This window comes from Macaca nemestrina, chromosome 10 (assembly GCF_043159975.1).
Source record: "Macaca nemestrina isolate mMacNem1 chromosome 10, mMacNem.hap1, whole genome shotgun sequence".
In the NCBI taxonomy this organism is placed as follows: domain Eukaryota; kingdom Metazoa; phylum Chordata; class Mammalia; order Primates; family Cercopithecidae; genus Macaca; species Macaca nemestrina.
Window position 1 is genome coordinate 26,485,229 of NC_092134.1, and position 23,960 is coordinate 26,509,188.

The 23,960-nt window shown below is 41.1% G+C and overlaps 1 protein-coding gene across 12 annotated transcripts in view; it reads right to left on the reverse strand.

Moving 5' to 3' along the window:
• Positions 1–18,277, reverse strand: part of LOC105497688 (RIC8 guanine nucleotide exchange factor B) — a 114,170-nt gene extending 95,893 nt beyond the window's left edge. For 3 of the 12 annotated variants that reach the window (XR_011608878.1, XR_011608879.1, XM_011768970.3), the window contains exons 1-2: positions 18,096–18,277; positions 8,985–9,032 (exon numbers count right to left, since the gene is read on the reverse strand). Coding sequence is in view for 7 of the 12 variants with exons in the window: in XM_011768970.3 (XP_011767272.1) it covers positions 8,985–9,032; positions 18,096–18,179 (132 nt within the window). In the remaining 5 variants the exon portion in view is untranslated. Of the gene's footprint in view, positions 1–8,984; positions 9,033–17,496; positions 17,641–18,095 lie in introns of those variants that run through there. The other 9 variants (XR_011608882.1, XR_011608880.1, XR_011608881.1 and 6 more) reach the window with 7 other exon arrangements.
• Between the last annotated feature and the right edge of the window lie 5,683 nt (positions 18,278–23,960).

Here is a 23,960-nt window from a genome sequence, read left to right on the forward strand (position 1 = left end):
TGAACTTCTCTATATTCTGTGCAAATGAAGTCAGTTCCTTTGAGGAGACATTCAGCACTCTCTTTTATAAGGTTTGCTTCTTCCCCTGGACAAAATTTCTGAGCCCTGGTGCTGATGTTGGGGGCAGAGACAATGGTATGCTTCTGTGTGACATCCCCACTTTAGGACTGACAACTCAATTGAAGTAAAGGTACAGCAACCCTAGATCTCCTTGGTTTGCTTTTCCTGGGGTGGAACCACGTTCCACCACCACAATGACTGTGGCCTCAGTATTCTCAGCAGTGCCACACCCAAGGAACAGCTGCTATCCTATGAGGAAGGGCAGAATGGAAGGAGGGAAGACCCACCTCTCAGCTACACTTATCCAGAATTTAGTTTCAGCAACAGGTAGCTGGGGGCAGGATGAGAAATGCCGACATTCTGTCACTCCTGTGAAGACAGCACTCCATCTGGGACTAGAGGGAAAGGAACCCTATATTCTTCCCTGTACCAGTTTGGAGAAGAGTTTCCATCTCACTTAGCCAAGAGAAGAGAGGGAGAACAGGTCTTGGTTCAAATAACACAGACTTTCACTTTCCTTGTTTTTTTTCCTTAGAGATAGGGTCTCACTCTGTCACCCATGCTGGAATGTAGTGGCATGATCATAGCTCACCACAGCGTCAGACTCCTAGACTCAAGCAATCCTCTCTCCTCAAGCCACCCAAGTAGCTGGGATTACAAGCGTGAGACACAGCATCCGGCCTACTTTTCTTACTTTTAGACTTTCTTGAATAGGTGTTTCTTCATTGACTCTATGCCTTTGGGACTATTTCCAGACTTTAAATGGTTGTTTTTAAAAATAATTTTTACCAGTTCCATTAGGGAGTAGATCTGTAGAGGTCCTCACACTGCCATGGCTGGAAGTGGAACTTCTTGATGAAATCTCTATATGAGAAAATGCACCTGAACCTCTAAAGTACAAATCAGAGATAGTATTCTCATTATCCCAGGCAGAAATCTTAAAAAGTGATCCAAAGATCATGTATACACTGCCATACATATGGCTTACTAAGTCAGGGCTGTCCTGTCCTTGCTTTCTAGATTTACTCCTCCAATGCCATGGCAAAACATCTAAAACTAAAAGTGGAATTTGGAATGAAGTTTAAATTGTTTTTTTGACCTACTGTGAGGCATTCATCCTGCCCTATGATACAACTTAGACCTTCTAAGTCAAGTCTTGTGTCAGATTCCAGCTGGAAAGGAACGTTAAAAAGTAAAAGGTATGGAGGCACTTTTGATATTCTGTGCAATTATTTTAAAGACATGAAGATGTTGAAAATTATTGGTTTGTAAGTGAGAACTGTACTTGCACTATGCATCAAAACATTCCCTCAAGCCAAGACATCAATTTTGAGTCAAATTTGCAAAGCATACAAAGCTTATTTTGTTTTAGTAAAAACTGGAGTGTGACAATTTCAAATGACCAAAATAAGGGCAAAAGGCTTTTGGAACAAGCATCCATTCCTCAAGCTATTCCAAAGCATGGATTCACAGTCTAGGATTAATGATTCTATCTTGGCACATATTCCTTGGGAGAATCTAATATAGAAATTTACCCATTCATTTTCTATAGTCCACAATGGCAAGCCTCGGCATGCATCTATAACTGAGAAAGTGCCAAACCAAACACCATGGACAAAAAGCCAACTTAGGAGCCAAGGTCTAACACAAGGCCAGGAATATAGGATTTACTGAAAAAATATTTGTGGATTACAGAGATCTCTAATATGCTAAATACATTCATGTCTGGGGGAAAAAAAGAAAAAAGTATTTGAAATGGCAGAATGAACTTTTGTGTTACTATATATTTCATTCCATAAACTGGCTCTGCAGATACTACCACCCTAAACTCAGTAAGTTTTTTATGCTCTCCCAAAAGGAATACGTAAGGTAATCAAGAAGGCCAATTTTAGAGAAAATATATGATTTGAAAAAAGAAGTATTAGTCCTTCGCTTACAACTCCAATCACACTATTATAAGAGTATATTGTAATATAATTATATAATGAACCTATGCTTGTATCATTATAATCTACTGTAATATAAAAGAACAGTTTAAAAAACAGAAAAATATCCATAGTAATAACTATTCAGGTGGCTGCCATTTATCTCCTTGTCATCATTTTTTCTTTGTATGGTTTCTATCAGTTTTACATGGCTGTGATCATACTGTATGCATACTTTTGCATTGTATCCTGCTTTTTCAGTGAACAACATGAGCTGTGCTTGGGATTCTGCTTTATAGCTAAAATAATATACAACACAAAACCAAACAATATGTACAAGTCACAGGAATTGTGGCCTCCACTCACTCACCAAGTTCTTTTCATTCATTTAACAAGCATTTATTATAGGTGCCTATTTTGCTGAAAATATAAAGTAAGCCAGAGTTCTTGTCCTCAAAGAGCTTGCAATCTCAACTTGGCAATTACCTTATGGCTTCACAGAAATATGGGCTGTGTGAATTTGAAGGTAATAAACTATGCTTGATATTTGGTTACTTTTAACTTCACTCTTTTGAGGAAAATTACTATATACACAAAGATTTATCTCAGACTACTGAAATTTTCCACATTTGATAAGGTTGTATTCTTACATGCGAAAGAGCTGGAAATTTTTTAATCATTTTATAATATGTCTCTTTCAAAACTGATTGCAATTAGTACTCTTTATTGGTTTTGAGGTCAGTTTTGTTTTAAAGCTTTTCATTTAAGAGCTTTCATTTCCTCAACATGTGAATTTTCAGATTATTCATCATATCCTCCCCCCAATCCTACATATTTGCATGACGTATTTGTTTATGTGCTGGTAGATAATCACAGCCTACCAATTTAGGTACAGAATATAAAGCAAATGCTTCAATAAACACAAGTGCTTATATCTAAGTATACAATGATCCGCATGCACCTGGAACTATTTGCATTATATGCACAAACATTAGCAGTTGTATCTGACTTTCCTTCTCTAGCAAAATTTAAGCACTTCTAGTTGGTAATTTCCTTTGCTATCTTCCAACTTAAGTCTAGTTACCTAAATGGTTTCTCAAAGTATGAAATGAGAGAAAACAAGGTACTGGATCATAATTTCAAGCCTTCTGAAATATATCTCAATGGTAATAAGAGGGAGCTATGGAGCAGTGAGCAGTGAAGGAGCTGCACATAATAGATAATCTGCTGTCTATGTAAGGCTGAACCCACTAGTGGTGTGAGTGTTAGCAAGCTGTCATTCACATGAGCCTCAGTTTCCTTATTCATAAGATAGGAATGGTGATATTCTTATCATACTTACAGCACTACCGGTAAGAAGCAAATCTTTGTAAAACTGCAAAACACTATATAAGTGTCAGGAATTAGGTCTAAGGATCATTAATTTATAATTATCTCCCAAAAAGCATAGAATAATCGTGTTTTTTTTTTTTTTTTTTTTGAAGGGCACTGTTACCTTACACTTACTTCTAAGTTGTCACAAATATTTTTCATATAAGGGGGGGTAGTGTTTTTCAAAGAGATAGCAATGTAGTTTACCAAAAAAAAATGTTCTGCTGTTACTAAGTAGTTGTTGGCATAGAGCTCCAAAAACACATTTAGGAAAGAGAACTAGGGAAGTGATATGGTTTGGCTGTGTCCCCACCCAAATCTCATCTTAAATTGTACTCCCCTAATTCCCACATGTTGTGGGAGGCACCGGGTGGGAGATAATTTGAATCATGGGGGCGGCTTCCCCCAAACTGTTCTTGTGGTAATAAACCCATCTCATGAAAGCTGATGGGTTTATCTCATTCTCTCTTGCTGCCACCATGTAAGAAGTACCTTTTGCCTCCCACCATAACTTTAAGGCCTCCCCAGTCATGTGGAATTTTAAATCCAATTAAATTGCTTTTTCTTCCCAGTCTTGGGTATGTCTTTATTAGCAGTGTGAAAATGGACTAATATGTTAAGTTGGTACCAGTAGAGTGGGGTGTTGCTGAAAAGATACCCGAAAATATGGAAGCAATTTTGGAACTATGTATCATCAGGCAGAGGCTGGAAGAGTTTGGAGGGCTCAGAAGACAGGAAAATGTGGGAAAGTCTGGAACCTCCTAGAGACTTGTTGAATGGCTTTGACAAAAATATTGATAGTGATAAGAATAAGGTCCAGGATGAGGTGGTCTCAGATAGAGATGAGGAACTTGTCGGGAAGTGGACCAAAGGTGACTCTTGTCATGTTTTAGCAAAGGGACTGGCGGGATTTTGCCCCTGCCCTAGAGATTTGTGGAACTTCGAACTTGAGAGAGATGATTTAGGATATCTGCAAAAGAAATTTCTAAGCAGCAACGCATTCAAGAGGTGACTTGGGTGCTGTTAAAAGCATTCCACTTTAAAAGGGAAACAGATTATAAAAATTTAGAAAATTTGTAGCCTGATGATGCAGTAGAAAAGACAAACCCATTTTCTGAGGAGAAATTCAAGCTGGAGCCAAATGTTAATCCCCAAGACAATGGGGAAAACGTCTCCAGGGCATGTCATAGGTCTTCATGCAGACCCTCCTATTACAGACCTGGAAGCCTAGGAGGGAAAAACGGTTTCATGGGCTGGGCCCAGTGTCCCCATGCTGTATGCAGCCTAGGGACTTGGTTCCCTGAGTCCCAGATGCTCCAGCCATTGCTAAAAGGGCTAAGGGACAGCTCAGCTCATGGTTTCAGGGGATGCAAGCCCCAAACTTTGGCAGCTTCCAGTGGTGTTGAGTCTGCGGGTGCACAGAAGTCAAGAATTGAGGTTTGGGAACCTCCACCTAGATTTCAGAAGATGTATAGGAAGGCCTGGATGCCCAGGCAAAAGTTTGCTGCAGGGGCAGGGCCCTCATGGAGAACCTCTGTTAGGGCAGTGCATAAGGGAAATGTGGGTTCAGAGCCCCCACACAGAGTCCCTACTGGGACACTGCCTAGTAGAGCTGTGAGAAGAGGGCCACCATCCTCCAGACCCCAGAATGGTAGATCACTGACAGCTTGCACCGTGCACCTGGAAGAGCCACAGACACTGAACACCAGCCTGTGAAAGCAGTCAGGTGTGGAGCTATACCCTGCAAAGCCACAGGCGCGGAGCTGCCCAAGACTATGGCAACCTACCTCTTGAATCAGCATGACCTGGATGTGAGACACGAAGTCAAAGGAGATCATTTTGGAGCTTTAGAATTTTACTACCTTGCTGGATTTCAGACTTGCATGGGCCCTGTAACCTCTGTTTTGGTCAATTTCTCCCATTTGGAATGGCTGTACTTACCCAATGCCTGTACCCCCATTGTATCTAGGAAGTAACTAGTTTGCTTTTGATTTTACGGGCTCATAGGCAAAAGGGACTTGCCTTGTCTCAGATGAGACTTTAGACTGCGGACTTTTGGGTTAACACTGAAATGAGTTAAGACTTTGCGGGACTGTTGGAAAGGTGTAATTGGTTTTGAAATGTGAGAACATGAGATTTGGAGGGGCCAGGGACAGAATGATATGGTTTGGCTCTGTGTCCTCACCCAAACTTCATCTTGAACTGTACTCCCATAATTCCCACGTATTGTGGGAGGAGCATGGTGGGAGATAATCTGAATCATGGGGAGGTTCCCCCATACTGTTCTTGTGGTAGTGAATAAGTCTCACAAGATCTGATGGGCTTATCAGGGGTTTCCACTTTTGCATCTTCCTCATTTTTTTCTCTTGCCGCCACCATGTAAGCAGTGCCTTCCACCTCCCACCATGATTCTGAGGCCTCCCCAGCCACGTGCAATTCTAAGTCCAGTTAAACCTCTTTTTCTTTCCAGTCTCAGGTACATCTTAATCAGCAGTGTGAAAATGAATACAGGGAGCAAACGAATTGGGCAGTAATGTGAGTTCTTTTATTTTCTGAGTAGGCTTAAGGTACAGAAATGCCTATAATTCTCTATGTCTCTCCATTAAGAACTTGAAAAGCTTATTAAGGTATACATCCTTCTGAGCTGTGCAATAGTTCTGATGTTGAAGTCTAAAAAGAGTCTTAGGCATGAAAGAGTCACAAATGGTTTTAACCCCTGGAGACTTCACAGAAATGGATTTGTTTGCTGATGTTTTCCCATTAATGAAGATTACCTGGCTAGGTCCCTAATGACATTTGTTTATAACAGACCTCCCAGGAAGCAGAAACCTACACACTATAACTGGTAATAAGCACTATACAGTAGTTACTCTCTCCAGAAATCTAAAACTCAGAAAAAGACAGTAATTTGAAAATGTTAGTTTTTTCTACTACCCTATTGGAAATAAACACATTGTATTAATAACTGTGTAAGAAATTTCTCCCTTTCACCTGAAATTTATATGGGGTAGGAGACTCTGTCTTAATATACTTATTTTGACCAGTAAAAGCACTACCAAAGACTCTAATGTCAGATTTCTAAGGCACCATGAATCTATGGATATAGTATGGATTTTCCCAATGAAATTAAATAGCAGCTGGCTTCCTAGCCTGAATACTTATCATGAATTTGTCAAACAACATGTTCTTTTTAACACCTTGCTTCTTTTTTTTTTCACTCTCTCATTAGCACATACAGTGAATCTCTTTTTTACTACATCATAATATTCCATAATGTAAATGAGCCATAGTTTCTTTAAACACTCCTTAAATGCTGGACACTTGTTTCCAATCTTTTGCTATTATGTACAATGTTTCAATGAATAACTTTGCTTACTTAGGGTTCAATCTATCTGCAGAATAGATTTCTAAAAGAGACACTGCTTGGTGAAAGAGTAAAATGCATCTGTAATTTTGGTAGACACTGACAGTTTCTTCTCCATAGGGACTGTGCCATTTTGGACTCCCATCAGATATATGAGTATTTATTTCCTGAAGACCATCTATAAAAATACACACTGGGCTGAACGTGGTGGCTCACACCTGTGATCCTAGGACTGTAGGAGGTCGAAGTGGGAGGATCCCTTGAGGCCAGCCTGAGCAACAGAATGAGAGCCTGTCTCTACAAAAAACTGAAAAATTAGCTGGGCATGGTGGCACGTACCTGTATTCCTAGCTACTCAGGAGCCTAAGGCAGGAGGATCACTTAAGCCCAAGAGTGTTACAGTGGACCATGATCATGCCACTGCACTTCAGCCTGGGCAACGAAACAAGATCCTGTCTCTGATTAATTTATATACTTTACACACACACACACACACACACACACACACACACACACACACACACAGAGACATAGAATACACATGCCTGGAGCTCACCTCCCAAATCCTCACTCAGTAGATAAGAGATTGGGCCTGAGCAGGGCTATTTTGAAAAAGCTCTCCAAAGAGCATATCCCTGGTTGAGAATCCCTGTTGTAAAAGGTATTCTAGTCTTGGTTACATTGTTCAAATTCAAAAGAAAGTCAGAGTTAAACTTTAATCTACAAAATTTATATTCCATGGTCACTCATCCAATAAATATTTTCTGAGTGCCTATTATGTGCTGGGCACTCCAAATGTCAAGTGTATAAAGATACCAGTGTCTAACATCAACAGATATATAATTAAGAAACAAGGCATAAATATTAATGTTAGAGATTTATACAGAGTATTATGAGAATATTGAAGAGGTACTTCACCTTAACTGGAATGTCAAAGGACGCTTGTTGAAGGAGGTGCCCCTGAGGTGAGTAGGGATTCACCAGGTGAGAAAAAGAAGAGGTGTACAAGAGGGAGAGAGCATTCTAGGTAGAAAACAATATACTGCAAAAGTAGTAAGCAAGAAACAGAAGGGATGCGGATGTGTGTGTAACTGGAAACATTTTCTAGTCCTAAAACATAAAATACAAGGGAGAGAAAAGAAGTAAGCTGTGAAAGTAGGCATATAGCAGATCACTGAGCACCCAGAATGTCATGTTAAGAAGCTTGACGTTTATTCTGTAGGCAAAGAAAGTCACTGAAGGGATAGATGAAGGGTTTTAAGGCTAAGGATGACATGGTCAGATTGCTATTTTAGATTTATGGATGCCAATCTATTAGAAAAGCACGTAATTGGAAAATGAAAGAACAGTCAGGAAACTGATGCAGTAATCAGATGTAGGCCTGAATTAGGGCAGAGGTTAAGGAGAAAATGGATGGAAGAAATCTGAAAAAGTAAAATGAGCAGGACACTGATATTAGATATGGGGATACAGGTGAACGGAGGAGTGATTTCAAGGCACTGTCAACCCAATATTCACAAAATACTGAATTTAAGCTATTTTTCTAGCAGCAGTGATAGATTTACACTCATTCAGTCATACTGTCTTGTTTGATTTTGGCATTTGTATGGCCAAGGATAGATGTATGGAGTACAGCAAGACACAAAAGCAGGGCCGGGCATGGTAGCTCACACCTGTAATCCCAGCACTTTGGGAGGTTAAGGCAGGAGGATCACTTAAGGCCAGAAGTTCAAGAGACCAGAATGGGCAACATGATGAGACCCCAACTCTACAAAAAATTTAAAGATGGGCATGGTGGTGTGTGCCTGTAGTTCTAGCTACTGGGAGGCTGAGGCAGGAGGACTGCTTGAGCCCAGGAGTCTGGGGTTACAGTGAGCCACTGCACTCCAACCTGGGTGACAGAGTGAGACATTGTCTCAAGCTAAGCTTTACAATATTAGCAATGGATTTTGGGCAACGTGGAGCCTTGCCACTAAACAGTCAGTCTTTGGGAGTGAGTAGATCTGGGGGGGAGTCTCCTCTGAATCCCTCCACTCCTGATTTATACAAGTGTAAATAGTCCTGTGAGGACAAAGGAGGAAAGAGTTACATGTAACCCAAACTAAACCTAACCTAACCTTTCTTCTCAGGGTTCCTAAAAACAAAATGAAGGGAAACAAGAAACCAATCAATAACCATCAGATGAAAACATGACCACTGCTTAGAAAGTCCATGAATGAAATACACACACACATAAACATTCACAGAGTAACACCAAGGCTTACCTTTCTTTTATCTTCGTCTGTTGATTCAAATTTGAAAGTAGCCCTATGCTGAGGGGGGAAAAAAGGGAAACAATGTCATTTTAAATACATGTATTTTTAAATTTTGGCTATGTTTAATAGTATCTAAAATAATGTCCCTGTAAAAAATGTTGCCTTCCCATATCTCAATATTCTTATTAAAGTAAGGGAGACAGGCATGTAAACAAATAGTTATAAAGCAGTGTGAAAAGACTACAGCAGAAATATACACAAAGGAGCACAGCGAACCAAGCCACTAACTGCCCAGGAAAATCCGGAATGGCTTTCACAGAATACAGAATATTTGTGCTGGATCTCGAGGGATAAACAGGAGTTTGCCAGAGGCAAATGGAATGCAATCCAGGAACAAAAACAAAGGCTCGAATGTGTGAAACTATATTATATATTTGTGAAATAAGCAACTTTGTGAGACTGGAACACAGGACATATGTTTGGGGTGGGGCATGGAGGAAGATGAGAATGGAAAAGTAGACTGGACGGTGATTTGGAAGGGCCTTCCAACGTTGCTGAGTTTATACTTTCTTTTTTATATGCAATAAGAAATCATCAGAGAATTGTGGATAGGGAAGACTTGATAGTTCGATATTTCAGAAAAACAGTTCAATAAGAATAAGAGTTTAAATCATGGTGGCTCTACCGCTTACTAGCTGTGACCCTGAGCAAGTAAACTCTCTGGAACCGGGCTTCTCATCTGAAAACAGGGGGTACCTAGCTCACAGAGAGATCGTGACAGTTAAAAAAGCTAAGGCATGTATATAAAGCACGATCTCATTGCTGGCAAGTAGGAATACTCAGTAAATATTCGGGTTATAATGATGATGATGCCAATGATTATGAGGAAAAATAACTAGAACGGCAGAGAGTGTCATGACTCTTCTGCAATGACTGGCAATACTGTATTTTCTACTCTGTAGCTGAAGTAAAGGAGAATAGAAGACAGAATAAGTTGGCTTGCCCATGATCACAGAAAGAACAGCGGTACCCCAAAAATAGAGCGCAGAATTCCTCATTCTCCTCTGAAGTTTTATTCAGGAGAACCGAGTACTCTTAAGAATTCTAAGCCTTCCTACTAAAAAAAAAAATCTCCACCGAAAATCTCTCTACTTCTTTTTTCTTTCTCTCATTAGCCACATTGACAAATATTTACTGGCAACCCCCCAGGAGTGAAGTACACTAAGTACTAAAGATATCATCATTACAGGTGGTTCTGTGTTGACATCTTTGTAGAAGCAGCAATTTTTTAAATTAAAGAAGATGGAGAAATGTTGGCAGAAAAGAAGTTCTGAATGTAAGAAATGATCAGAGGGAAGACTCAGAGGTAGGAGACAGTGGCTATTTGAGGGAGGGAGGCTGCCTCAAATATGGATACAAAACAATTAAAATGAATGAAGTCAGGTGGTAAGGGCATGGATTTTAAAATTTATACCTGAACTGGCAAATAGGTGACAGGCAACCAGGGGAAGACTATGACGGAGGTGTGACCAGCATTCTGGAAGAACATTTCAGGCAGTAGCTCACAGGCCAGATTAAAGGAAAGCAAGACTAAGGACATAATGCCCTGTGAAGAATGGACATCAATAATCCAGGCATGATACTCCTGGTGGCAGTATAAACTGACATAAATCTTAAAAGAGAAAGTGATTTGGCAACAACACATATTACAAGCCATAAAAATATTCATACTCTTTGACCCAGAACTCCTACTCCTAGGAATTTATCCTACTGATCTAGAAGGAGAGAATAATTATATGTGTATCACTGCAGTGTCATCCAATATTGTGGAGGAAAAAAAGCGAGAACTGGAATAACCAACAGGAGACTGACGGAATGTTGTGCATGTGACAATATTCTATTATACATATTATATTCACCTGACAAAATATTATGTACCAATTTTTTAAAAAGAAGACTCATTGTTGGTATATTGTTTTCATAATTAAAAAAAATAAAATGGATAAGTATGAATAAAGAGTAAGAAAAAGAAGGAAGGAGGAGAGGAAAGAAAGATTGTAAATCTGAGGGCCATACTTAGAAATGTATAGACCTGAGGTTTAGTGAAAATTAACATTAGACTTAAAAGTGCCAGATTATCAGATTAAAGTTGTAAACTAAAGTTTCATAAAGGTTCAATACAAATGAAAATAACTGCACTAAGAAACCAAGAAAGTCTATTTTTTTGCCATTATAAGTAAAATGCTAATTCCATAAATTATCTGGAATAAATGTACCTACTTGTTAATATATATAATGGTTCTTCTGAACTTTTTTTTGGCATTTATGGTAAGGGGACAGAAAAATAAATTGTCTTTTGGAAAGACACTCAGTAAGTTATAAAAGTGTCTTTTATACAGTTCCTATGTAGAATTAATCTTTTAAGGTGGGAATTCAGAACAGTACCAAGGTCTAATTATTCTGTTGCTCTTAATTAGAAAATATAATGGTATGTGAGGCACTACAAATTGAATCTGGAATGTGCCAATCTATTCAGAAGCTCAAACCTCTAAGACTGTTTGGATCCAATAGATGTTGGCTTCTATAAACCTGGGTTCTTTTATCCAACTTAGATCATACTTAATTTATTTAGTACCCCATCTTTATTCTCTCCCCTTTCTAAGGCTGAAATGGGGAAAAAGAAAACAAGCATTTCCAGCTGTACATGTATTTCCTAGCCAAGACTCGGCCATCTCACCTTCTTTACATGCTTAATTTCCAGAGAAAAAGGAGCAAAAAAATCAAATATAAAGAGTTAAACTGGTTGGGCATGGTGGCTCACACCTGTAATCCTAACACTTTGGGGGGCCGAGGTGGACAGATGGCTTGAGCCCAGGAGTTTGAGATCAGCCTGGGCAACACAGCAAAACCCCATTTCAAAAAAAAGAGTTAAACCATTGTTCAATTTAGAGACCAAGCAAGCTAACAACTCAGTGACACACCAGACTCATTATGACTCTCACCGCAGGTTTCATACCCTATGAATCAGCTCTAAAAAGCTCAGGATCAGGAGTCGGACAACCTTGAGTTTGAGTCCAGTCTTACCGCTTACTAAAAGTGAAAACTTGGCCAAGTTATTCAACTTTACTACCTATATCAAGTTTTCCTTATCTTTTTATAAGCATGGCACCTTGCACATAGTAGTGTTCAATGGCTACTACTGTTATTGTTGAATAACCTATGGTGTGGTGTCTGGCCAAATATTGACCTATTAGAGAGCTAGGAGTAATTTCATAGATTTCTAAAGATACACTCAAACAGTACTACTACACGGGAATAAACCTAATTGGGGTGGTGTGTGTTGTGCTGTTTCATGAACAGAGATTGCTTCTATAACTAAAAATCAGAAACAGATTAGATAACATAATCTGGACATAGGAACAAAGTATAACAAAGGAACAGCCCACTAAACATGCTTCTCTGCAAAAACCCACAGAGTGAACTCAAAGAGTCAGAGCTCAACTTCCAAAGTAGAAAACAAAAAGTCCTCTTACATGGTCCTGGATATTTACATATTTTATTCAAATGTAGAGGCTATATTTATAGAACTGTCCCAATATTAGGTTTCTATCAATCAGGTTCTTCTAGCACATGAATTAAGACCTCACTGCAAGCAGTCTTGTTTTCTTCTCCTATGAGGACTACTACTAGAGACCTAGCTAGCTGTCTGTATCTTAAATACCTTTCATTTGGCCAAAAACTTGCCATACTTCAAAACTGGAATCCTGTTGGAATTTGCTATGTATGCGGTAATCATACGTCCAGGTGGCCTGTAGGGCCACCAAGCCACCTCTCTGGTTATCATCATAGTTGATGAGTCATCTATTAAACGAGGGGGTTGGGCCCTATTAACTTTGAGTTTCCTCTAACATAAAATATCCTGTGATGTAAGGAATCCAGGTATGGAGGTATGATACTACTCCATACCTCAGGGCCCTTAGTCACAGTTTGTTGTTGATAATCATGATAATGGTGGCAACTAATCTCTCTACTAAATCTGTTATTAGAGAAGGCCTGAGGTCTGGGCACTGTGCCTCACGCCTGTAATCTCAACACTTTGGGAGGCTGAGGCCCAGAAGTTCAAGACCAGCCTCCAGCCTAGGCAACATGGTGAGATCCCCATCTCTAGAAAAAAAAAAAAGAACAGGCCTGTGGGGAGCAAGAGCTTGAACAGTCTAGACTAGAGTGATACATACTTCCCCAAATTAACAGTTCATTCTATAACTAAAGTGGAGGTGATTAGGACTCAACAGTAGCCAAAGGATTCTGTATCTGTGGATTCAACCAATCATGGCTTGAAAATATTTGGGAAAAAAAAAATTGTGCCTGTGTTGAACAAGTGCAGGCTTTTTTTTCCTTGGCATTATTCCCTAAATAATACAGTACAACTATCTGTATAGCATTCACATTGTATTATGTATTGTAAGTAATCTAGAGATTATTTAAAGTATATACGAGAGGCCAGGCACAGTGGCTCACGCCTGTAATCCCAACACTTTGGGAGGCCCAGGTGAGCGGATCACTTGAGATCAGGAGTTCACCACCAGCCTGGCCAACATGGTGAAACTCTGTCTCCACTAAAAGTACAAAAATTAGCCAGGCATGGTGGCGCACATCTGTAGTCCCAGCTACTCGGGAAGCTGAGGCAAGAGAATCACTTGAACCTGGGAGGCGGAGGTTGCAGTTAGCCGACATCAAGCTACTGCACTCCAGCCTGGGCGACAGAGCAAGACTCTGTCTCCAAAAAAAAAAAAAAAGTATATAGGAGGATATGTCCAGCCGGGCTCAGTGGCTCACGCCTGTAATCCCAGCACTTTGGGAGGCCAAGGCGGGCAGATCACCTGAGGTTGGGAATTCCAGACCAGCCTGACCAACATGGAGAAACCCTGTCTCCACTAAAAATACAAAATTAGCCGGGCATGGTGGTGCATGCCTGTAATCCCAGCTTCTCAGCAGGCTGAAACAAGAGAATCACTTGAACCCAGGAGGCGGAAGTTGTGGTGAGCCAAGATCGCGCCATTGCACTCCAGCCTGGGCAACAAGAGCAAAACTCCATCTCAAAAAGAAAAAAAAAAAGGAAGGTGCGCCCAGATTATATGCAAATACTATAGTGTTTTTTATCAGGGACTAAAGCATTCAAAGATTTTGGTATTGACAAGATTCTGGTATGCACAGGAGATCCTGGAAGCAATCCCCTTTGGATATTGAGGAATAACTGTAGTATACCACTCCTGAAAAAGAAACTTTTTCTGTGCTCAAAAACACAGAAGAGACAGGGTAAAGGCAACATAGCCCTGCAAAAAGATCCCTGGATATGGAATCTGAAGACCAGGTCTGCCATTTCCTAGGAATTAATATAAGATGACACACAAAATGTGAAAATGCTTGGGATAATACATAGCACATAGCAGGTACTCAATAAATGTTAGGTGAATTTAGAGAGAAAAACAACTAACTGCTCCACCCATTAAACAAACAAACAAACAAACAAAAACACTTGCCTATGCTGAGACCTATGCTCTGTTATGCCCTTGACAAACAGACAAGTTTCATTCTTTCCGGGATAGATAGATCTTTCCTCTCTCCAAGATAACAAAGGTCGGTGAATGAAGCAAGGTTTGGAAATCAGAGTCTATATATATAACACAGTAGAAATTAGATGTTTCCTGGAGCCCGACAGGTATCTCGGAAAGTGGTACAAAGTATTTTGCTACCCATTAGAAAAAGAAGGGAAAGAATGGAGCATTATTTCCAAATTTTAATATTGTGCTATGCCAACTCATGCCACGTTTAATTTTTTTGTTCAAAGCTAACAGTTACGGAGTGCCTCCTCAGTGGCAGGCACTGTTCTGTATGCTTTACACATGTAACTCATTTAATCCTGATAACAAGCCTATGATATAGTTACTATTATTATCTCCATTTGGCAGATGAGGAAACTAAGCCACAGCAAAGTTAAGTAACTCATCTTAGGGCCACACAAGCCATTAAGTTGAGGATCAGTGGCCAAGCTGGCTCTGGCCACACCTTTTAGGTACCCTGGTTATTATAACTGTAACTTACTGAGTGCTTCCTAGCTGCATTGTGCCCAGTGTTGGCATTACATTTCATTTAATGTAATCCTCACGATAATTTAAGAGAATGGTGAAATTATCCCTATTTTACAGATAAGGCAACTGAGATTCACAGGCTTAACATAATTTATCCATAGTCATAAAGCTAATAAATGGCAGAGTTGGGATTTGAACCAAGTTTATCTGATGCCAAATCCCACCACCTTTCCACTATATTTGACTGCCTCCTTTCAAGGACTAGCTTTATTAGAGGAATAAGGTAGCATAAAGAACCTCTCCACTACTCTCCCAAACAATGAACCAGTCTCTGTCTACAGCATTCATTTCTCTCTGTTGGACTCCTCAATGCCCTATGATCACCTCATAATCCAAACATTTCTCAAATCCATTTTTCCGGACAAGGAAACTCAAGTATATGGTACCCAACTATTTTTTTGAGGGTTCCAAATTCCATATACCACAGAGCTGGGCAATTTAAATCCACCTCCCCATTCTTACTGCCTGAACCACTGTGATCATACATTCACTTCCTATTCATCTGCTCTCAAAATCTCTCCCTTTGAGGGGCACAACCTCACTGCAGTATGATGCTCAGCCATTTTCTTTGTACTATAATCAGCCCTACTATACTGGCCCTACTATAGTCAGTATTAAATATGAGAGATTTCTGGCCAGACACGGTAGCTTACACCTATAATCCCAGCACTCTGGGAGGCCAAGGTGAGAGCACTGCTTGAGCCTAGCAGTTTGAGAGCAGCCCGGGCAACATAGTGAGACCCCATCTCTACAAAAAATGAATTTAAAAAGTTAGCCCAGTGCTGTGGCACACACCTGTAGTCCAGCTATGTGGGAGGGGCAGCGGGGAGGAGATGGACGCTGCAGCGAGCCATGATCACACCAGTGCACTCCAGCCTGGGCGACAGATACAGACCCTATCTCCAAAAAGGAAAAAGAAGGGAGTGCTTTCTTCTGATAGAGCTAACTGACCAAATTCATATCTAGTCAGAGCACTCTCAGGCTTGATCCTAAAATTACAAGTGTTTGGGAATTTTCTGAAACACTTCAGATACCACCTTAAGCAAGACACACCATGCAAAACAACCTTAAAAACATTCGCAATACAAAAGGGGAGCTGGAGATGTTCAGGTTTTAAGCTCTGACAGCACCTGGCCAGGAGTGGTAAGCAGATACCAATCTGGAGGGAGACCAACGAGAAGAGATAAATTGGAGGAAGCAAATCTGGAATCTAATTAGTTTAGCCATAAAGGGAAGGAGAAATATTAAAGAAGGTGATTATATCCAGTTGAAGGTTTTTCCTCCTTCCTCCCCACAGAAACAAATTCCTATTTATTGCTGGGTATCTGGCATATAATAAGTGCTAAATAAACATTAGTTGATTCAACAAATGGCCAAGTTCTCTGTTGTATTTCTTGCTTCTGAAAATCAGTTTGAAGCTGCCTCATGCCTTTTCTGGAAAGCAGTAATAAATCGAGTTAAATCATTATAATCTCCACAATATGTACAACTATGCATTAAATGAGTTATTCCTAAATTAGGCAGACATGTTCAACAGTAAAGCATATCAGAAAGTGAGGGAGCTAAGATATGAATAGAGAGAACCTGTGTATCCTCCCAAGGAAAGCAACACAGTATGGTAGAAAGAGCGCTGGACTTGGAGTTGGACCACCTAAATTCAAATCTCAGCTCTATCTCTCAGGGGCTGTGTGGACTTGGGACCACATTATCATCCTAAATTTTATCATTTGTGAATTGGGGAATACCATCACTCTCCTCACAGGATTGTTGGGAAGATTAAACGGGAATTCAGCCGCCAGCATGCCATTTCTGCCCCGGGTGGAAAAGATTCAAAAATAAGACACAAATTGTCAATAATACAAAGTGGATGGATGCTGTGGCGGGCACAAAGCAAACACTGAAGGGGAGATGATGTACGGGGGCAAAGGAAAGAAAAACATTAACAGTTAGGTTGTGACTTAGTGTTGGGTTTGTTTTCACAGAAGGGAGTCGCCAGTCATTCCTATAAAGCAGTCTTCTAAACCAAAGGATAAAGGTGTGGCAGGCTATCTTTTGAAGTAAGCATGTAAAATTCCTGGAAGGAAAAGTAATGAAGAGCTAACGGTTCTTAGAAAGAGGTTCAGAGAAGTGACTGGGATTTATAATAAGATACTTTTTTACAGCAGAGTTGTAAAGTGGAAATAACTAAACTGGAATACCAGCTCCAAGTATGACCTTGGGCAAGTTATTTAACCAATCTAGAGTCTCAATTGCAAAATGCAGATAATACCTCACAGGATTGCTGTAAGATTAAATGAGATAATGGATAGGAAAGCTGTTAATGCGATACAAATAGTAGGTATCATTAGGAGTTACATTCTCCACCCACTTACAACATTATATGTCCATGACCTTGGGCGTGATTTCAGCTCTTTGCACCTCGCTTTCCTCATCTATAAAATGGGGAGGATGATACCATCTACCCTATAAACACTGTGAGGATCAAAGGAGACCACAGATGAGACATCAATGCCTTGAAAACCGTACAGTGCAAAAGGTATAGAAAGAACTGCCATCGTTGCTGATACGTTTTATACATGTCAAGGGCCGTGTTTATGCAGGGAAGCATGTATTTTTATACCGTACAGGTGAGGAAGCCTCGCATGCATTTATGCATCCAGGAGTGAGGCACGGGGCACAGATGCACATCTATGGATTCCGGGGGTGTGACTTGCACGCTTGAGAGGAGGACCGGAGGTCAAGCTGCTGGGCCAGGAATCAGAGGAGTGGGCGCTAGAGTGGGGATAGTGGGATGCAGGATGCACGGATGGAAAAGGCTGGGGGCACAAACACGCATGCCCAAGCCGGAAACGTTTTCGGGGGAGAGCAATGCGCATCCCCGGAATGAAGGGGGTGGGGAAGGATGCGATGTGCAAGCACGGAGGGCGGCCCGGGGGTGCGATACCGCACGCCCGGAGCCAGGACTCTTTACCTTGTCGCTGTAATCCCTCAGGACCCGCTCGATAGCCCCCGCTTCGCCGGCCCGGACGATGTAGAGGGCGCGCTCCTCATCCATGGCCGCAGGTGCGGGGGAGCCGCGGCCGCTCTGCGCGCCCAAGCCGCTGCCTCCAGGTAAACGCCTCGCGCCCCCGCTCGCTCCTTCCCAGCTTCCTTCCTTCCCTCCTTCCCTCCCTCCCTCCTGCCTCCAACCCGCCAGCCTCCGCCCGGGCCGGCCCGACGTCACCGCCCCTCAACTTTCACCCCGCGACGTCACCGCTCCCCCAGCAACCGGCGCCTCACGGCCGCCCCCGACAAGGCCCAGGACTTGGTCGAGGCCTGGCTAGCGGACCGAGGCGGAGTCAGGCCCAAGGTCCTGCTTGCTCTCCTGCCTCTCCCTCCCTCGGAGAAGTGTCCAGTCTTTTAAGGGGGCTTTCACAGACTGAACCGTTCTTTCCTGACCCTCCTCTATGAATCATTCTCAGCGGACAAGAGCAACCCGGCTCTTCCCCGCCTATCTATGAACCAGCCGCTAAATGGACTGCAATTCCCTGCATGCAATGGGGTTATCCCGCTCTTCCATCTAATTTACTGGAGTGCCGAATGGCATGCTGGGATTAGTAGTCATCCAGCCGGAAAGACTTCCCGCCAAGGGCATGCTGGGAACTGTGGTACTGCGAAGGCCGGAAACGGGAGTCTGGCGGCCGCCTGAGGCCAGCGGCGGGGAGACCGTTAGAGGGAGGGTGTAAGCTTCTGCTTCGGTGTAGTTCCTTACACCGCTGACTCTCCTGCTCCAGCCTTGGCTGCCGGGGCTGGCTGGACTGGCTGACGGTCGCGGAAACTGCCATGCCTTGGTGGGAACTGTCAAGCACCGGTTTAATTCCCTTTTCTCATTTAGCGGTTTCGTTCTCGGAAATTCCTTCCACCCTTGTTTGCATTCTTGTTTTGTACTCAGCTACAGTAATGTGGGAAATAATCGAAGGCAGTTATCTGTATAAAAGAGGACTCGGCGATTTTCTGCCTTAATACTAATCTCTAGCATGCATCTCATGCCACCGGGGCTCCAGACTCTCTCAGGTGATTTCCCCATATCCTCTAATTCTCCCAACACAAATTTTTGTGGAAATAAAAAGGAACCCGAATAGTTTTAAGTAATTTATCCTAAGTCACACGGCCAGAGAATGGGAAAGTCGAGGTTTGAAACCAGGCCTTACCGCGCGAAGTGGCTGCTCTCCGACCACCAGGAACTGTAATAATACCGATACAGTAGCGGCGGTGGTGCTGACAAAGGTTCCCATTGCCCCAGTGGTAATTACGTGTCAGGCATTCTGTTAATACTTCACCAGTGTTAGCTCTATCAATTTCATACACATGCATTCAACAAATATTTGAGAGCCTGTGTTGTGCCCAGGCACTGTTAAATGCAGTGTGGATACAGTGGGCCCAAAGTAAAGTCCCTGCCTTCATGGAGCTTCCATTCTAGTGAGCACCCATATGAGTTATTCTCATATTAAGATGAGGAAACTGAGTCTTGGAGAGGGTAATTGGTTAATTTATCAAAATTGCAGATTTTTGGAAATTGAATTTGAACTCAGAGCCTGTGCTCTTTCTGCTCTCCCAAGCTTTTTTTGATGGAGAGTGGGTGAATTCTCCAAGTAATTTCAAGTTTTCCATTCCAAGCAGCCTTTACCTGTAGTCGTCCTTGATGTCTCCCCTACCAGTCTCTCCCTCTTGAGCTGTGCTGAAGAGGAACTAGAGGGGGCAAAAGTTTATTCATCTAATGATTGAATTTCTTCTATGCTGTGCTAGATTTTCTGCTAGATGCTGGGAATTTGGAAATAAGAACGAACATGGTACCTGAGTTTATGGAGCTTTTGGTCTTTCTGTGTATTATACTTTCCATGCAGTAAACATTTATTGAGCATATTTGTTGAGTCAGGCATTGGGTTAGGTGCTCTGTAATAAATTAAGTCAGAAAGATTTTAATCCATCTCTCCAAAAAGCACATTTTGGTAAGGTCATGGAATAGTTAGCTGAATTCCTAAGCTAATAGTAACATCTTGCGATTGTTTTTAACAGTTTACAGAACATTTTAATACTTCTAATCTCAATGGATCACTGGGGAAGGTATTGTTCCCACCTTATAGATAAGAAAACAGGGTCACACGAGTTAAGTAACAAGAACTGGGACTCAAACTGAGAGCTGTTAACAAAGTATTTGGGTGCCTACTCTGTGTCCAGTACAGTATTAAGTGCTTTGGGGGTATCCATGTATTTATTTTTGGAGCAAGGGTCTCCCAGAGAGGATATTAAACAAGCACAAAGTATCTTATTTCCATAGAGATGTTTCTCTTTAGAATTTTTAGAAGGTCTCTGACATTTCAGACACATGTCTTTGAAATGTCTGTTTGCCAGAAATAGGCTATGTTTTTAGGCTCCAACTCTGTACTTCTAAAAAGAGATTTTAAAAATGTAAAAACAGATGAATTAATGACTTGGGAAGTTGTACTTTAGTAATTTTAATTAAATGTTCATATTCTGATTTTATAACTCAAAGGGATCTTTCACTCTAATTCAAGTCATCTTTTGACCACTGACGAGACTCTGGTTCCAGAAAAATTAAGTGGCTTGTCCAAGGTCAATAGTTACAAGCAGACTCTGGGAATGGAGCCGAGACTAGCTGAGTCCTAGGTCACTGCATCACTTTACCTCCTTGAATATTAGTTATGGGATACTTTCAGGGACTAGAGGCTCTAGTCGTGTTCTGACTCCACTTCCTGGTGATGCTTGAGTGGCATGATAGCAAGGAATTAAGATTTAGAGCCTTGGTAATCAAAGCAACAAATATTTTTTCACAGGTTGTTGCTCTTAGAAGCAGTAATATAGTAATCCTATATATATCTACGGACAGAGCTTTTAAATTCTTTAAATATCTTCACTAGATTATTTGGTTTAATCCTTGCTATAGCTGAAATCGCAAGGTCAATAAGAGGCACATTTTCTTTTTTACAGAGAAAAGGGAAGTTCAGAGTATTGATTAGCTGGCTCATAAGCAAAGAAGTTTGCTAATAAGTGGTATAGTTAAGGGCTAGAAGCACCCTGGGCTTTGATAACATGAAATGTTATGGACTTTCATGTTAGGGCCAATGAAAAAGCCTGCAAATAGATACTAGTCATTTATTTTGGACTTTGATATATCCTGCTGTGGCATTTCCTCTTGCCATGACAATGGGCTAGTTGGAATGTGCTAAATTGAAGGTCTTTAATGAGTACCTGGTGCTAACAGCTTTTAAAATTCAACTGTTGTAATACTTAGTATACATTTTCTTTAGGAGAAAGCAGAAATTTAAAGCCTTAGCAGCTTGGTCTATTGGCTACAGCTCCAGAATTGGAGTTCAGAGAATTCCACTAATTCAAGATATGACTTGTCACTCAGCAACCACCACCTCGCTATGTGAGGCCACTCACTCAACTTTTCTTGAGGTTTAGAAATTTAGAACTGAAATAATAGCTGGATTGTCCCACAGTGTCCTTAGCTGTTAAACTAAGGGATTGATCCAGATATAATTTCAGTTATAAATTTTTCAGTTCTAAAATTTTGTGATTCTCAGAAAACCAAAACTACCTTTAAATATGCTCATTCTTTAGAAAAACCTATTAATAAGAGTGGGGATGTGAAAAATCAATACGTGCAAATCAAATATCAATATGATATGTGCAAATCATCCGTTGGGCATACTTCCAAAGATTCTGATTCAGTTGATCTGTGGTGAAATCTGGATACTGGTAGTTTTAAAAGCTTCTCAGTTGATTTGAATAAGCAGCTAGTATTGAGAACCACTGGATCAATATTTTGATAGAGTATCTACCGCTGAATTGGTTTTTTGATGGACCCCCAAACTCATGTTCATGTATCTCATTAGTCTTTGAGAAATAACCTGACGATATGAAAGTTATTTTTTTGGCCAGGCATGGTGGCTCATGCCTGTAATCCCAGCACTTTGGGAGGCCGAGGTGGGTGGATCACCTGAGGTCAGGTGTTCGAGACCAGCCTGACTAACATGGAGAAACCCCGTCTCTACTAAAAAAAAAAAAAAAAAAATACAAAATTAGCTGGGTTTGGTGGTTCATGCCTGTAATCCCAGCTACTCAGGAGACTGAGGCAGGAGAATTGCTTGAACCCGGGAGGCGGAGGTTGCGGTGAGCTGAGATCACGCCATTGCACTCCAGCCTGGACAACAAGAGCGAAACTCCATCTCAAAAAAAAAAAGTTATTTTTATTTCATTTTTTACCAAGAATTCTGTCTCAGCCGAGCGCGGTGGCTCATGCATGTAATCCGAGCACTTCAGGAGACCAAGGCAGGTGGATCTCTTGAAGTCAGGAGTTCGAGACCAACCTGGCCAACATGGTGAATCACCATCTCTACTAAAAATACAAAAATTAGCTGGGCGTGGTAGTGCATGCCTGTAATCCCAGCTACTTGGGAGGCTGAGGCAGGAGAATCTCTTGAACCTGGAAGTCAGAGGTCGCAGTGAGTCAAGATGTGCCATTGCTCTCTAGCCTAGGTGACAAAGCGAGACCCACTGTCTCAAAAAAAAAAAAAAAAAAAGAAAAGAAAAAAAAAAAAAGAATGTAATCTTCCTTTTATAGCAAAGTTACTTAACATAGTTTTATCCTTTAACCCATATTTAGTACTCACTGGAGCACAGCATTGTCTTAGATACCATAAAAAAATTTTAAAAGTAGAAATAATTGATTCTGTCCTTTGGGAATATAAGAAACAACTAAATAATACAGTGATCTTTTTTACTGATAGGAAAAAAAAAGTGAGCATAGTACTGTGTAAATCAAAGCAAGATAAACATTAATGGGAAGGAGAGTAGTCAGAGTAGTCTTCTTGAAGGAGGTGATCTATAAAGAGGGATGGTAGAGAGAGCATAGAGGGCTCCAAGACAGGGGGAAATACTGTGAGAAAGGGTCAGGAGGCCAAAATTAACAAGATGCTTGTTGAGAAATGATACCAAGTTGGTTGAACTTGAAAGCCAGCAATGGAGATTTCTTAGAGGTCAGTGGGAAAGGAAAAGTTAAATGTGAGAGATGTTTCATAATCAATGATGACTCTATAACCAGCCAGTCCAACTTCAACTTACAACATGTTGCATTCCTGAAAACGTTACCTTACAATGCTGTATGACATAAAATTAAATAGAATTGGGAGACAGGAAGGGAGAGTCTGTTGCTGACTGTCTTCACATCTTTATGCACATTATTTTATCTCTATCTCATAAAATTAGAGTTGGACTAGATGACTTCAAGGGGTTTTTTTTTTTCCAACTCTTAAAAATTTACTTGATTCAGCCTTTCAGCACCTTTATGAGGTTCCTCAGTAATATTCACTGTATTCTGATTGCTTAAATTGAGTCCATGCCGTTAGTCCTAGGCAAATGTCCTTCTAGTTGTTTAATATTGATTGGCTACCCACAGTGGGACTCTTAGATTAAGCACACAAAATGGGCTCTGCCCTTTAGGAGTTTTTATTTACCCAAGAGCAGGAATGTGGGTCAGACCTATTTGCATCTCGCTGACTTGGAATCCCATCCAAACACCTCTTGGGAAAACCAGCGCTTTGGGTGGCAATGCTGTCATGTGGTGAAAGAACCCAGACTGAGAACTGGAAAACCTGGTCTTTAGCCCTGACTCACTGTGTGAGTCTCAGAAGCCGATCATTTGTCAAATTCCTTGAAACCCTTCTGGCAACCAATTTTTTGTATCTAACAGGAAAACCTGAAGCCAAAAGACTCTAGTTTGAATTTTAACTCTGGGTGTACAGGGATAAATCACTTGCCGTCTTTGAGCACC